This window comes from Rhinatrema bivittatum, chromosome 15 (assembly GCF_901001135.1).
Source record: "Rhinatrema bivittatum chromosome 15, aRhiBiv1.1, whole genome shotgun sequence".
Classification (NCBI taxonomy): Eukaryota; Metazoa; Chordata; class Amphibia; order Gymnophiona; family Rhinatrematidae; genus Rhinatrema; species Rhinatrema bivittatum.
Window position 1 is genome coordinate 58627786 of NC_042629.1, and position 15706 is coordinate 58643491.

The window sequence follows — 15706 nt, forward strand, 5'->3', positions numbered from 1 at the left end:
AAGTTCAGCACAGAAAACATGAAGCCATGCAACCTAAAACTGAAATAATTTAATAACATAAACATAAAATAAGTACTGACATTAAAACAAACAATACTAATCAGCCCATATCATTGCTAAACTTTGCCATTAAACTTTTAGCGAAGATATTTGCAGTTAGATTGGTTCTATTTTTACCATATTTGATAGCAGACCACCAGGAGGAATCCGACCTGGACCAAGAGGATGTGGATCTCGCTCAGTCCCCTGCCCCCACCTTAGCATCGAGGAGCAGTAGCGGAAGGGAGACTGAGGGGGTCAATGCAAAAACTACTTTCCCTTGTGGGGTAGAAGTTTCTAGAAACTTTGATAAAAGTTTTCCGTGCGGGCTCCATGTAAAAGGACTACCATCCTGCTTGTCCTTGGAGAAATCTCTCTTCCAGGAATTAGTAACTCAGTTTATCTAAATCCAAAGCAGGTCTATGCTTACTTTCATTTGAAACATTATATAAGGTCACTATCTAAAGGTTAATCTTACTGAGGAAGACAGGGTAAGAATCAACGTTTATTTCCAAAGAGTGCGTATAAGAATGGGTATCTTCAGGATATATACGGTAAATCTTTATCCTGTTTAAGTACTACGGTTAATTTTGAGAATCTACTAAATAAATGACAGCTGGATCTTGCAACTAAAGCGCCTTCTGCGCAAATCTCCAAGTTTGTAAGTGGATTCCAGGGTTAATGGGGGATACTAATCTTCAAGAAATACGATATAAGCTCATGAGAAGAGTATTTGGCTCAACTTGTTTTTTTTAAAGCAATGATCGTGGAGTTACTGCTTTGCCCCAAGAGCAAAGATAAACAGGGGACATTATTTTTTGTCCTAACCTGCTATTCAGAGTTTTTGAGAAGGGGCGAGAAGTTACTTAAAAGGTTTTGGGTCAGCTTGTTGTATCTCTTCCAGAAGGGGATCATTTTGATGACTGTGCCACAGTCTCAACTCTTCAACAGGAAAGTTTTCTTGATGAGGAAGGCGACCATACTTATGGCCTGGCATGAACATTTTTCTCCTACTTATTGGTCCTGGATGAACGCGTTTCTCATCTTGATGCAGTTAGAGAATATGGATACTACATGATCCTTTATTCATTTTCATTTCATTTAATAAAATTTATTAATCGCCTAACACTAAAAGGCCTAGGCGATATACATAATATACATACATAATGATAAAAACAAAAACACAAATAACACAATCAAATGTGTAAGGTTTCATAGAAACCATATCAAGTTATCAAAAATCTAACATTAGAGACTTATCCCTACAAGGAGATTCGCTGAGTAACATTCCTTATGGTAGATCTAACAGGGAGATTCAACAAATAACACTCCATGAGTTTACTTTAACATATTAAAGACATTCACATTGTGTTATACAATATAAAATGCGCGAGTAAGCAAATAACTCTTAAATGCCATCTTAAATTTTTTAACATCTTCCAACGCACGGATTTCAAAAGGGATGAGGTTCTATTGGACTGGAGCCGCTATAGAAAAGGAAGTTTCTCTAGTATTAAAGAGTCGTGCCTGTTGAACTGAGGGGATCTCCAATAAGTTCAATTGTGAGGATCTTAGGGATCTAACAGGATTATAGATTCGTAAGAGCGCATTAAACCAGACGGTTGAATCAGAGGCATGCAGTTTAAACACTATCATACCTATCTTGAATATTATGCGCTCATGAACAGGTAGCCAATTGAGTCTACATAACACAGGAGAAATCCTATCGAAGCGTTTAGAAGAAGAAACAACTCTAGCAGCTGAATTCAAGATAAGTTGGATCGAGTGAATTACAAAATTGGGTAAGCCAATATATAGGCTATTACAATAATCGATATGTGGAAATATTATGGCCCGGACAACCATCAAGAAATCTGAATCATACAACAAATGTCGTAAACCTACCAGAAGTCGGAGTTTAAAGAAACCTGATCTAATAAGTGATCTTATCTGGGGCTTAAAATGATAGAGTGGAATCGAGCACAATACCCAAGCTATTGATGGGGTTGAGAAGAGAGAATGAAAAACCATCTATTGTAACAGTATCATGTGAAGGTATGGAATGAGGTCTATGGATTAGAAGCATAGAAGTCTTGCTAGTATTTAATAGCAGCTTATTCTGTTTCAGCCAGCGATTAATAGTATTCATACATAGCGACAGTAAATCAACTGTAGAAGACCAAGAATTCTGGACTTTTATATAGAACTGAATATCATCTGCGTAGATCTTAAATCCCTCGGAGATGGTGGACAACAACTTGGCTATAGGGGCAAGATAAACATTGAACAACATCGCCGAAAGGGCACAGCCCTGTGGTACTCCCGATCTCATCTGTTGCGCAGAGGAGCGTGAATTGTTAAATTTGAAGACTTGAGAGTGATCCGAAAGATAGCTCTCCTGAAATGCCACATTCCCGCAGACGAAGTAACAAGATTTGATGATCGATGGAATCAAAAGCGGAAGTGATATCAAGTGAAACTAAAATAAGATTTCGCTTAATAGAATCAACTAATGATATCAAAAGTAATTCAGTACTAAGTCCTCGGCGAAAACCAAATTGGTGAGGACTCAAAATTTCTTTCTTCTCCAAAAAATCAGTCAGTTGAACTAGAACAATGCCTTCAATTACCTTAGCTACAAGAGGAAGCGATGAAATAGGTCTATAATTGGCTAGGTTACTAGGATCTAAAGAAGATCATTTTAATAAAGGCTTAACCACGGCAGATTTTAACACAATAGGCATAATCCCTGAACTAAGCGAATAATTCACCATATACACAATTGAGGCTTTCATGAATTGGAAAATTTCAAGGTTAAAGTGGAGATGTTCAAAATGGGACACATCGTATTGTTAAGATTTCTATTGGTATTTGCAACTTCTACAGAAGGTGCCAGTTCAAATTCAGACCACAAGGATAAACTGCTTGAAGACATATCAAGATACCAAGAACCCACATCCTTAAAAAGTAAAAGCAAATTATCTAATTTAGCAGAAAAAAAATCAGCAAACATATCTGCTGAAAGAGAAGATAATGCACTGGCTTCTGAATTTCTCTGGGCAGTTAACCTATGAACCAAAGAAAATAAAACTTTAGGATTATAGCCAATTTTATTTATCTTCTTCGAGTAATAATCCTTCTTGGCTACTAAAGTATCCTGCTGATACTTTTTCAAAGATATACGATAAGCTGAGGCAGTCTCACGAGAAGGATGCTTAACCCATTTTCGTTCATGTTTACGCAGTTGTTGCCGGACTAAAACTACTACGGGAGTATTCCAAGGATGGAATACTCTCGTGTTGGATCGAGAAATCACAAAGTGCTTCAGGGGTGCAACCCTGTCAATAGAAGAACTCAAATGAGAAACCCACTCATCAAAGTTACAGTTTATAGAGATATGGGATAAATATCTGCAATCGTTCTCTCCCCTGGCAAGAAGTGCTGTGCTAAATTATCCATGAGGGGACTCCCTTATATATTTTGGTTACTTCATATCAAAACACAGTCTCTCTCTCTAGGGATCGATATAGTATTGTTCTTTACTTCTAACTGACAACTGGGGACTTTGCATATTTAGATGTTTGACAGCAATAAATACAAGTAGTTGGATCGATGTTTGGACAAATGGAGTGTCCATTATTGATCTTTGAAGGGTGGGAGTGGGCAGACAATAATTAGTCAATGTTCATGTTAAGGGTTTATATTATAAAAGTGTATGGTATATTGTCCCCTTTGCTCTCCATTGTGATGTGCTGGAGGGGTTCCCATCCTTCCCCAGTGAGAAGAGACCCTGTATGGTTGTGAGTGGGAGGGATGGTTTGAGCAACTGAGAGGGAAGGTATGAGGCGAGTGGCAGGGAGGGATGAGTGTTAAAAGGGAAGGAGCCAGCGTGTGTGTACCTGAGAGAGAGAGAGGGAAGGAGTGGGAGGGAGGGGTGAGTGACAGAGGGAAGGGGGAATGAGAACGTGGAAGAGGGGAATAAGAAGAAGAGAGGGTAGGAGGGTTTTGTGAGATAAAGTTTGTGTTTCTGCTCCCCTCCATCTTTTCTCCACGAATCCACAACAAATCTCAGGATGACTGAAAATTAAAAGTTCCCAGGTGCTACTTCAAAATGTTTCTGGCATTGAAAGGTGTTTGTGTGGTTATTAATGAGGTGATACCAGAATTTGAATTTTCTTTTGTATGGTGAGTTGTGTGGGCTGGCTCTTGGAGAGTGCATCCCTTTTGGGTACCTTAGCAGGGGCAGCAGCGGGGTGAGGGGGGGAGGGCATGTCATCCTATCCTAACCCTCGCCTCAGGCAGCAGATGGCCATGAACTGTTCCTAATTGCTGGCATCAGTTACCAATAAAGTAAAGCTCTGCTCCTGCTCTGGGCTGCCAACAGTCTGAACTACCTCCCGCAGACTGACATCAGCATCATCAAAGGCTGGCTCAATGTTAGCATGTCAAAGACGACATTTTGAGCCTGGCCTTTATTGATGTCAGGCTAGGGAGGCAGCTCAGATCACATGGCAGCAGCAAATTTTCTGATGCACCAAGTACAGAAGTCACCCTAGCCCCTGGTCAGACAGATATGCCATCAATGCAATGCAGTTCTTCAGACAGAGCTCAACTGCACGGCAGGAAACACTGACTTACAGATATAAGGCACAGAGGACTGCTGCAAGAGGATCCTGGCTTCAGCACGCCAGCAGACCAATTTGAAGAATCAGTGAGGAGAAGCAGCAGAAGGGATCCAAGAAAGGAGGACTCATTATGGGAGCCTTTGATAGCACGAACTGGTAGCGATATATTGGAATATTTTGTTCACATGACTCCTCCTCTCCCCCTGGTGGAGTCCTAACAGAATTTGCAGACACTGTTTTCTAATAGGGCACAGAAGTCAAAGAGTGGAGAAAACCTGAGTGGGGATCTCAGCCTATCTCAGGAGAAATAACTAGCTATACATTGGAGGTTTTGGGTTTTTTTGTAAATATCCATAGGATCTACAGCCCTATATACTAATGTTATATGCCCACAACTAAGCACCTCAACATAAAATCACCATGCTTTATAGTTTGATGGGCAGAAGACATCAATCTGCTAATAAATAAGACTGCTGAAGCCAAACTGGATTGTAACAAATACTGAATAAAAATTACTTTAGGGGTTAAAACTTTATTCAGTTATAAAGATAGTACTGTATTAGACTAACAGTCATACTTTTGTATTCAAAACCATATTTTACTGCCATTACTTCCTCTCTTTGTCAATTTGCTCAATGTTATGATTACTCACATTTTATGTAAATGCAAGATGAGTGCACTGAGAAAAAGTCAGTCTAGAATACCATATCCATATTGTACTATTGTCCATGTAGCCTTGCTTCACATCTTCTCAATCATGAGGTTGTGCCACTTTCAAGACTACAACACAGTCAGCCTTTTCTTCTGACTCTAGGTGACCTTTAGGAACAGGTGTTCTAAAATGAATGCTCCCGCAATACAGTCAATGAAAGCTTGCAGTACCTTCTTCTCCTCCCCAACCACCAAATGTCATGTTCAGGAGTTTTCACATGTCGACATAAATGCCCAGGATCATACTGCTTGAGAGGGTCAGCAGTATTTCAGCCTAGCTGACTCAAGAACTGGCTATTCTGAAATGTTCCCTGACAAGCATACAAGACGTTTATCCTCCATAAGGTGTGTAGTGTTATAAATCAGGGCTATGCATTAATGGGCAAGTCAATTATGCTGAAGCATTACGATAACAAAAATCAATATCTGTACATAAACATTCTGGAATAATCACAGCCTAGTGCCACATTATGCAATATTCGCTTCAGAGGCCAAAGAAATTTATATCGTAGAGTCAACCATTTTTAAGACATTTAAAGGACAGGACCCACGAAATTTAATGTTTCCCAGCTGCACATACTCTGAAAGATCTGTATCTTAGCAAGCTCTAGTTCTTACCTGTGAAAGTCCAGGGGACGAGGCATGCCCTGGGGGTGTTGCAGCTAGATTTGGGTGCCCCTTGCTAATTTCATGTGTCGAGTATGGCGAAGGGGCAGGAGCACCCGGTTGTCTTGCTACCTGTGCTGCAACCTGCCAGAAAACAGACAGCAAAGTAGATTAGCAATCAAAGCTATATCAACTCTGAACACTGCATCCCTGAACACTTCTTAGGCACCTCTGTCTGCAAACTGAATTATGTAGTATATTTATTTAGGCAGGGGGAGTAGAAAGAAGGGAGAAGTTCAAGCTGTTCTGAGAATATTGGACCCAACTTCCAAAGCATAAACAGAGATCTAGTCTACCTAAAGATTTCACACCACTTTCCTTAATATTTGCATTGTTAACTTTAACTTAAAAGGAACAAACGGTAATCGTAACACTTTCAAAGGAAATGGACCCTTATGGCTGCAGTGTGGTTGGTGCCACCTAGTGAGCAAGTTCACCAGGTCTACACTGGCAGCTGGTAGAGAAGCCCATAGGCAGGACCAGCTGAAGTTTCACTATACCAGCCACCTCCACCACAAGTTGAGCCCTTGGGTTCTGGCAGCCAGCAGGACTTAAGTGTGTCTCTAGGGCTATGCTGAGAGAGTCTGATCTAAGCAAGGGTTGTGGCAGGCAGCAGAACGGGTAACAGGCCAGAGGTCAAAGCAGGCAGCAGACAGCAGGTGGTCAGGGGACAGCCAGGGTCAGAATCCAGGTAGTCAGGTCTGAGACAAATAGAACAGACAAGCCAGGCAAAACAAGCAGGAACGGGAATGAGAACTGGCAGGCAAGAAACTGGATAACAAACAGAGCACAGAGGAAGAAGGGACAAGGCAAGAAATCACAAGCAACAAGGTACAAGGCAGGAACAAGTCAAGGAAAGCAACACACAACTGACCCACAAGGGCACCAGGAGACCTGTTGCTAAGGATGCTGCTGGTTTCAAGAGACTTCCTGGAGGATGTGACATCAGCCAGAGCCACAGGAAGTCCCAGCTAGGGGACCTATTAAGGCAGTTCAGAGTTGGAGGAAGTTCTATTCCAGGTCCTAGGAACAGCATGCTGCCAGAGGCTATGCCAGAGTCACTTCGGATCAGAGGTGAGGGGCATTACAGTGATGCTAATTTTCTTCTTCCCTACCCAACTCTTGTATGAAACTCAGTCATGTTGTAATACAAGTCACAAAATTAATAAGGCCTGTCAACTGCGTCCTGCATCATGCTTCTGCAAATGCTCGCTTCACTTTCTGCTAACAGACTTTACAGCAGCTATCAGTGAGGTCACTTCAAATGTAACCCCTAAATGTCTCTGTCAATGTGTCAAGTCCCACCGATGCCAACTACTGGGTGAGCAGCAGACTACAAGGTCTCGGATGTAATTTCAATCCATCCATGCTAGACCAGGGATGAGGAATTTGGATTTCAGTGGCTCCATTCCCACCCCTCCCCTTCTCACCCATGCTAGATTAGATCTAAAAAGGTTCCGGGGCCTGGCTCCACGACAAGCCATTAAAGCAGCTGTGGGCTGCTCTGACAGGCCAGAACCACAAGCTGAAGTTTTTACAGTGCCTGTATTTTTACACTGGGCTTCAGAGCCAGCACAGAGCTCAGTTTATTCTTCTGAGTCAGATAGGCACAAACCTTTTTTTTGCTGGGCCCATCCAGCTCAAGGAGAAATTCAGCATCCAGCACTGTTGTAGCCTAAATCAAGACACTGGTAAAAAATCTGTGAGAGCCACAAGAGGCATCTTTCAACATTTCTTGAAGTTGGTGGCCAACTTCTTAACATCTCACAATGAAAAACAGGCAAAACAAGATTTTGAAACTTCACACGTCAGAGAGAGTGGCCAAATTCATGCTCGGTCTGAAGCAGTTCATGACCCAGAATAATGAACATAGTTATGACAACAAAAAATACTGAAAGCTAAAAATGCTTAACAAGAAAAAATGTTAGAGAACAAAAAAATATGAAAAACAGAAAAAAAAAAGATAGAAGTCTAACAAATGATTAAAGAATGGACATCTAGAGCAGAGGATCCCTTCAAAATATTGAGAAAAAGAGGTCATGTGGTTTTCTAAGTTGCGTGTGTCAACACTTACTAGACAATGCACAAACAGGCCGATTGAATAAAAGGTGTGGGAGAGTCGGCGCTCTGAGTTGAGTGCGCCCAGGCACCTCTTCTGGGCGCGTGATTCTTTAAATGAGGCCGGGAACTAATAAGGAGGCGCTAGGGACAATAGCACGTCCCCAGTGCCTCTTTATTAGCGAAAGAGGCGGCTGTCAGCAGGTCTGAAAACAGATGCTTAATTTTACCGGCATCGGTTTTCAAACCCGCCGACAGTCACGGGTTAGAAAAACGGACACCGGCAAAATTGAGCATCCATTTTTCTACCCGCCGACTGGCAGGCAGATTTTTTTCTTTTTTGTATTTTTTTCTTTATTTATTCTTTGTGCCTCTGACTTAATATCGCTAGGATATCTGGATATATATACTATATCTGGATTTCCAGAAAGCATGCGAGACTTCTCAGGAATTTAAAAAAAAGTCATGGGAAAGGGGGGCAGTGTCTTATTGTAAACTGGGAACTGGTTAAAGGATAGAAAACAAAATAGGGCTAAATGGTAAATTTTCTCAATGGAGAAAGGTGAATGGGTTCTGTTATGGGACCATTGTTTTTTAAAATATTTATAAATGTATACAGTTCTGGTCACCACATCTTAAGATATAGCAGAAATAGAAAAGGTGCAGAGAAGAAAGACCAAAATGATAAAGATGATGATGGAATGATTTCCCTATGAGAAAAGGCTAAAGAAGTTAGAGCTCCAACTTGGAGAAGAAACGGCTGAGGGGAGATATGACAGACATTTATAAAATGAGTTGAGTAGAGCAAGAAAACATGAATCTGTTGTTTACTCTGTCAAAAAAGTATAAAGACTAGGGGATACACAATGAAGTTACTAAGTTGTATATTTAAAATAAGACTTTTTTTTTTTTACTCAATGCATAATTAAACTCTGGCATTCACTGCCAGAGGATATGGTGAAAGCTATTAGTGTAGCTGCATTTAAAAAAGGTTTGGACAAGTTCCTCGAGGAAAAAAACAAACCATTATTAAGGTGGAGTTTCAGGAATCCCGTGCTTATCCCTGGGATAAGAAGAATGGAATCAATCTAACCTTTGTGATCCTACCAGGTACTTCAGAACCTGGATTGGCCATTGTTGGAAACAGGATATTGGGCTTAATGGATCTTTGGTCTGACCCAGTAGGGCAAATCTTATGTCTTATAGAAACATAGAAACATAGAAGTGACGGCAGAAGAAGACCAACGGCCCATCCAGTCTGCCCAGCAAGCTACGCACTTTATCCATTTTTTTCCCCCCTTTTTTCTCCCTCCCACCCATCTCTATTGGCTTCCAGCACCCTCCGGCCCCAATTCCCTTCCAGCCCTCCACCAATGCAGAGAGCAGCGCCATCCTAGTGAACATCCAGCTCAATCAGGGGTAGTATATTTTATTCATGGCTGATGAGATCCGGGCAAACTGCTCCAGAGAAGATCCTTTCCCCTATCTCTTTTTCGAGAATTGTAATGACTTTATTGTTCATGAAACCAGGAAATTAATGTTTCCAATAAAATGAAGTAGCTCCTAAGCACACACCACCCGTTCAACATACACAAATCTGACTATGCACATCAATCTTAAAATCAACACTGACTTGCAGCACCTACTTTGCCATTCCAGTACTGAAACTCTACTCACAGCTCTACCCATTTACTTCAGTCCTACATAGCAGTGCTCTCTTCTGTCCTAGTACTGAGTCTTCAAGAGGCACAGTTCTGCCAATGTACCTCACTCCTGGCTTGTAGCACTCCTGCACTAATATGTCCTGTCCACAAAATTATTTACTAAAATGTTTCATGAATTTGTATTGCCCAAAATATCTGTGATAGACTAATGGAGTACAATTAAACAGTGTTTTTTTCAAGATTAAGTCCCTTATTGATGGCTTACCTAGAATCTGTCATTTCCTTTATAAACTTTTTGCATTTTTCATTTGCTAGAATTGGTCAGCAGAAGCCCTTGTAGAGCAATTTTCTATTTTTCCTGTAAGTTATTTTAATATCTTTGTGCTTTCTGTTGCAAAAGTTGTTGGGTAAAGCAGATGTCATGGTGCAGTGGGGTGTTCAAATGCATGTATTTTAGCATCACTGAGGAAGCCTCCTACAAGAAACAGGGATCAGAGCATAAGTAAGAAACAGGGACAAGAACAGGCAAGAGATGACAGGCCAGCAGAATGATTCATCTGCAAGGGAAGAGTGAGGCCCGGAAGGACTGCTCTTGCCTCCAACCAGCAGAGGGCTTCAGTGGACCCCTTTGGACTAGTTGTTCAGTCTTCCCAGTTCTACAGATCATACTTCCTGCAGTTAGATATCTTGTTCCTGTCTGGAAACAGATATATTCCAGGATCACAATTTGCACCTCACCAGAGCTTGGTCTTACGTTTCGTCCTATATTTTGTATTCCCATGTTCTGGTTTGGTCCCAGTTTCATGTTTCTAGGCCTTCTGCAGTGGACTTCCACTGCTTCTGTGCATGCCTTATCTATAGGTTTTCCTGCAGTGGTCCTGCCTTGCTTTTGTGGGTGCCTTCATATCACCAGGTTTGGGTTCTACATTATCTTAGTGTGTGCCTTGTGTTTCCCATTATCCTGAGAACTCCACTCAAGGGGAGGTGGCCAATGCAGGCAGAAGTCCACTTGTCTCTGTTCTTGTCAGAACCCACCAGACTTGCCCTGTCTGTCTCCTCCAAGCTGATTACACCACCATAGACAGGAATGTACTCTTTTTCCAGTAAGGCAAGGCAGAAAGGCCGGGGGCTCCTGAGGATATGCAATGGGGCATAGAAGGCTTAGGAGGAGCAACAGCAGCTGATTGTAAGGATGGGGGACACCAAGAAAGATGAGCAGCGGCATCTAGAGGGGGTGCTGCTGAGAGGCGACAGCTGGAGGGTGGAGGAGAGGAGGGGTGTATAAGCAAATGTGCGTGCAAATAAGCACGAGACAGTGTGCAGGGGCCATGAAGCATCTATGGCTGAAGAAATGAGTGCTGAGAAGTGGTAGTAAGGAGGTATCTCTGGGGAGTATCACTATCTGCAGCTGAAATAGCACTCTGATGGAATGATGGTAGACAGTCATAAGCATCTTGGGGTACATTCTGTTATCAGCCAACATAAGGCGACAAGATTGTAGGTTTTGGGATCCACATGCCCACGGCAAACAAAGCAATTTTTTTAAAAAGTCCACCCACATAAAAAAACAACTTTTACTGCTTGCTGTCCTCAAGTTCAAGTAAGGTAAGGAACAAGATATATTAAAAGTATACTTCCCCTTTAATTCATATTAGATTTAAGTCATATCTGAATCTAGATATAATATATATATATATATGCCTCAAACATTTGATGTACAGCTCTTGGGTAATTACTCCAATGAAAAACTCCTCCCTTTCTCTTTTGACAGGTTTGTGTTATATTTTAGTGCTTGTGAAAAAGGGAAACCCATATCAAACTTCCAGGAAATATTCAGTGTGTCATATTTTATAAACAATAGCACATAATTAATAGTCCTGAATTATAGCAGTGAAATTATTTGATTCAAGGAACTATTATCCTATCATCGGGTGTACCACTAGAGTAAGGGATTAAATATTAGCATACTGAATACATTGACATCTCCCCATTCAACTGTGTGTGTATATATCAGCAGGTGCAGCCTGGAACACAAAGCTTTTTGCCCCAGGGAAAGCTATCTGCTCTTGGTGTTAAGAAAACATCATCACTAAGCAAGGCAGAGAGAAAACGAGGCTACATCTCTTAAAACTCCTGAGGCAAGAATGGTCTAATTCGATAAAATGTGCTCATAAATCTAGAAAATTAAATCTTTTGCCGATTTACAACTTCTGCAGTGCAATATAATGTGAAGGTCACCAGAGGACAAGATAGTCATATCTGGAGAATGGCCCTGTGTGGCCTCAAAAGCTCATACAAATCATCTCTGGATAATGTTTCCGTTAGTCTAATTAAAAGCATTACAGCCCACAAATGGAGAAATGTAACCTTGCCTGTTAATTTCCTTTCCTTGAGTCCTGTCAGGCCAATCCAGAAATGTAGGCCTTCTAATCTATGATGCACCTTTTGAGATGGGGGGAAGGGGTCCTCTTCTGCCCTCCTTACAGTGGGTTTTCCTGGGCCTTTCCCCACCTCTTCCCTCCTCCCAGATTTAGGGTGTGAGTTCTGTTCCCAAAAAAAACAAACCAAAAAACCAGTTAGGAGGAGAAGTCAGAGTGGGATGAGAAGGATTCTTTGAACAGCCTGCTCAGATCAGTTTTGGTTTAGGAGGAGGATTATTGGTGTCCCAAAACAATGAGATGGAAATAGGGGAGATTCCTTTTATGGAAGGAGAGGATTCCTTAGTGGTCAGACCTTTTAGGAAACAAGATGTAAGTCCTGATCACTCAGGCCATAGCATAACAGAAAATCTCAGAGGATTAGGCAGGGGAATCCAAATTGTCAAGAGATCCTATTTTAGTATGCGTAAGGACCCCACCCCACTAAGGCTTTTCCCTTCCAGCAGCCTATAATGGACATATCTTGACCAAGAAGGAGATGCTCAATACAGCTCTTAAGGTGGAGAAGACTATGGGAAGCTTTATCATCTGCCTAGAGAGGAAATTCAAGTTGCTTATCTATAATAAATGTTCACCACTGATAGCAGGAAAAATCAACCTCATAAGTGGCATATCATCACCCAAAGGCACCTACATTCTCTCAGAGCTCAGAAAGAAAGCTGTTCTGAGCAGGTGTGGGAGATCCCATGCACTGGCCCCACTCGAGTCTCCTCAGTCATTTCCATAACTGAATTTCAACACTAAGGGGAAGAAGATGGAATTGCACAGCTGATTTGTCCTGCTTTCTTCAGAGAACACCTGTTACAGTTAAGTAACTTTACATTTTCTGTGAACAAGCAATGTCGAAACTCTGGAGGCTAAAGTGGCAAAACTGGAGGAGCTAAGGCACGTAGGAAAGGTATATAGAGGAGACCTTTAGGGACATGGAAACCAAGTCCCAACTCCAGTCTGGCAGTGCCTGTGCTGCCTTGGAAGAACAAGGTCACTTGGTTGGAAAGCATCACCTTGAGGTAGCAGGAAGTGATCCTGTACAAGGACATTATCCTCTCGCACTGATGAGATTCCAAGGGCTAGTGCCCAGGAAGGAAGGGTTAGGTCGGCCATCAAAGCTGGTGGTTTGATTATTAGGAATTTACAGGGTCCTTTATCAAATCCATTGTACCTGAAGACTGGAGGATAGCTAATGTAACCCCAATATTTTTTTTATATTGCAGGCACTATTTTTGCTATATTTATAGCAAAATGATAAATCTAGGTCATAGATAGCTGGAGGATGTGAGGATCGCTTGGTAACTTGCCTACTTGATAAGAAGGCAGTGGACCTCAATCATCATCTAGATAAGATTTTAGACAGTGCAGAAGAGGAGCCAGCTGTCGTGGTACATGTAAGCACCAAAGACATAGGAAAGTACAGTAGGGAGGTTCTGTAAACCAAATTTTGGTAGAAAATAGAAATCTAGAACCTTCAGGATAGCATTCTTTGAAATTCTCCACATTCCATGCTCAGGACTCCAGAGGTAGACAGAGCTCCAGAGACTCAATGCATGGATGAGATGATGGTGCAAAGAAGAGGGTTTTAGGTTTGTTGGTAACTGGGCAAATATTTTTGGGGAAGGGGGAGCCTATTCAGAAAAGATGGGTGGAACTAGGCTGCTGGCATTAACCTTTAAAAAGGAGATTATTCTAGTTTAAAAGCTGCTCTAAGGGGAAAGCTGACAGTCACTCAGCAGCACATGGCTTGAACAGAGGTATCTTTGAAGAATACTAAAGGATCAGTGGAATCAGAGCATCTGATAGAAAAGATCAAAAAAGAAAGCAAAAGCAGCCCATGTGCCTTGCAGTAAAGAACAAACCAAGTTAGACAATTACAGATTACCTCGTCAAGTGATAAACAGATTGTTAATACAACTAACATACAGGCCGATACAGTACAGTGTGCTCTGACAGAATGTTGGGAATTATTAGGAAGGGAATGGTGAATAAAATGGAAAATGTCATAATGCCTCTGTATTGCTCCATGGTGAGACTGCACCTTGAATACTGTGTACAATTCTGGTCGCCGCATCTCAAAAAAGATATAATTGCGATGGAGAAGGTACAGAGAAGGGCGACCAAACTGATAAGGGGAATGAAACAGCTCCCCTATGAGGAAAGACTAAAGAGGTTAGGAATTTTCAGCTTGGAGAAGCGACGGCGGAGGAGGGATATGATAGAGGTGTTTAAAATCATGAGAGGTCAGATAATAGAAAGACTAGGGGGCACTCCATGAAGTTAGCATTTGGCACATTTAAAACTAATCGGAGAAAGTTCTTCTTCACTCAACGCACAATAAAACTCTGGAACTTGTTGCCAGAGGACGTGGTTAGTTCAGTTAGTATAGCTGTGTTTAAAAATGGATTGGATAAGTTCTTGGAGGAGAAGTCCATTACCTGCTATTAATTAAGCTGACTTAGAAAATAGCCACTGCTATTACTAGCAACGGTAATATGAAATAGAGATTTTTGGGTACTTGCCAGGTTCTTATGGCCTGGATTGGCCACTATTGGAAACAGGATGCTGGGCTTGATGGACCCTTGGTCTGACCCAGTATGGCATGTTCTTATGTTCTTCTTATGTAAGTGTTTTCCTAGGATGGCAGGATGTTAATCTTCACAGATGGGTGACATCATCAGATGGAGCCCAGCACGGAAAACTTTTGTCAAAGTTTCTAGAAGCTTTGATTGGCACACTGAGCATGCCCAGCATGCCACTATCTGCACATTCATGCGAGCTCTACCTTCAGTCTTGTAATATTTATTTATTTAAACCTTTTTTTATACCGGTATTAGTAGATACATCATATCGGTTTACATCAAAACTGAGGTGGAAATTACATCAAACAGGTACAGGGGATGGGGCTACATAGAACAATGATGAGAAATTAGTCGGCAAAAGCAAACAAGATAACAGGTAAACAGTGAGAACATAACTTTATTCAAGCCTGTATATATGGGTTCAGATCAGGTAATGCTGCATCGAGAGGTTGAAGGGTTAGGGGATTTAATCAGGGTAGGCCTGTTTGAAGAGCCAAGTCTTTAATTTATTTTTGAATTTGAAGGAACAGGACTCAAGTCGGAGGTTTGTTCGTAGTAAGTTCCAGCGGGTAGGACCAACAATGGAGAAGGCTCGGTCCCTCGTAGAAGTGAGGTGTGCCTTCTTGAGGGATGGTACGTGGAGGGTTCCTTTACTGGTTGCTCTGGTGGGGCGGTTAGAGATTGTGAGACAAAACAGCTCATCAAGCCAGTTGGCGTCGTGTCTGTAGATGGATTTGTGCATAATAGTGAGGGTTTTATAGAGGATGCGTGAGGGGATCGGGAGCCAAAGAAGGTCTTTCAGAATAGGGGTGATGTGATCAGATTTGTGGGCATTTGTGATGGTCCTCGCTACCGCATTCTGGAGCATTTGAAACGGTTTTAAGGTGGAATAGGGGAGACCTAGGAGTAGGGAGTTGCAGTAGTCCATTTTG

General features: G+C 41.7%; 1 protein-coding gene across 6 annotated transcripts in view; it reads right to left on the minus strand.

Annotated features, from left to right (window-relative positions):
* The window catches only part of EIF4G3 (eukaryotic translation initiation factor 4 gamma 3), a 523222-nt gene that overhangs the window by 344322 nt on the left and 163194 nt on the right, over positions 1 to 15706 (minus strand). For all 6 annotated transcript variants that reach the window (XM_029579175.1, XM_029579173.1, XM_029579174.1 and 3 more), the window contains exon 3: positions 5994 to 6125. In XM_029579175.1, the coding sequence (XP_029435035.1) occupies positions 5994 to 6125 (132 nt within the window). The remainder of the gene's footprint in view (positions 1 to 5993; positions 6126 to 15706) is intronic.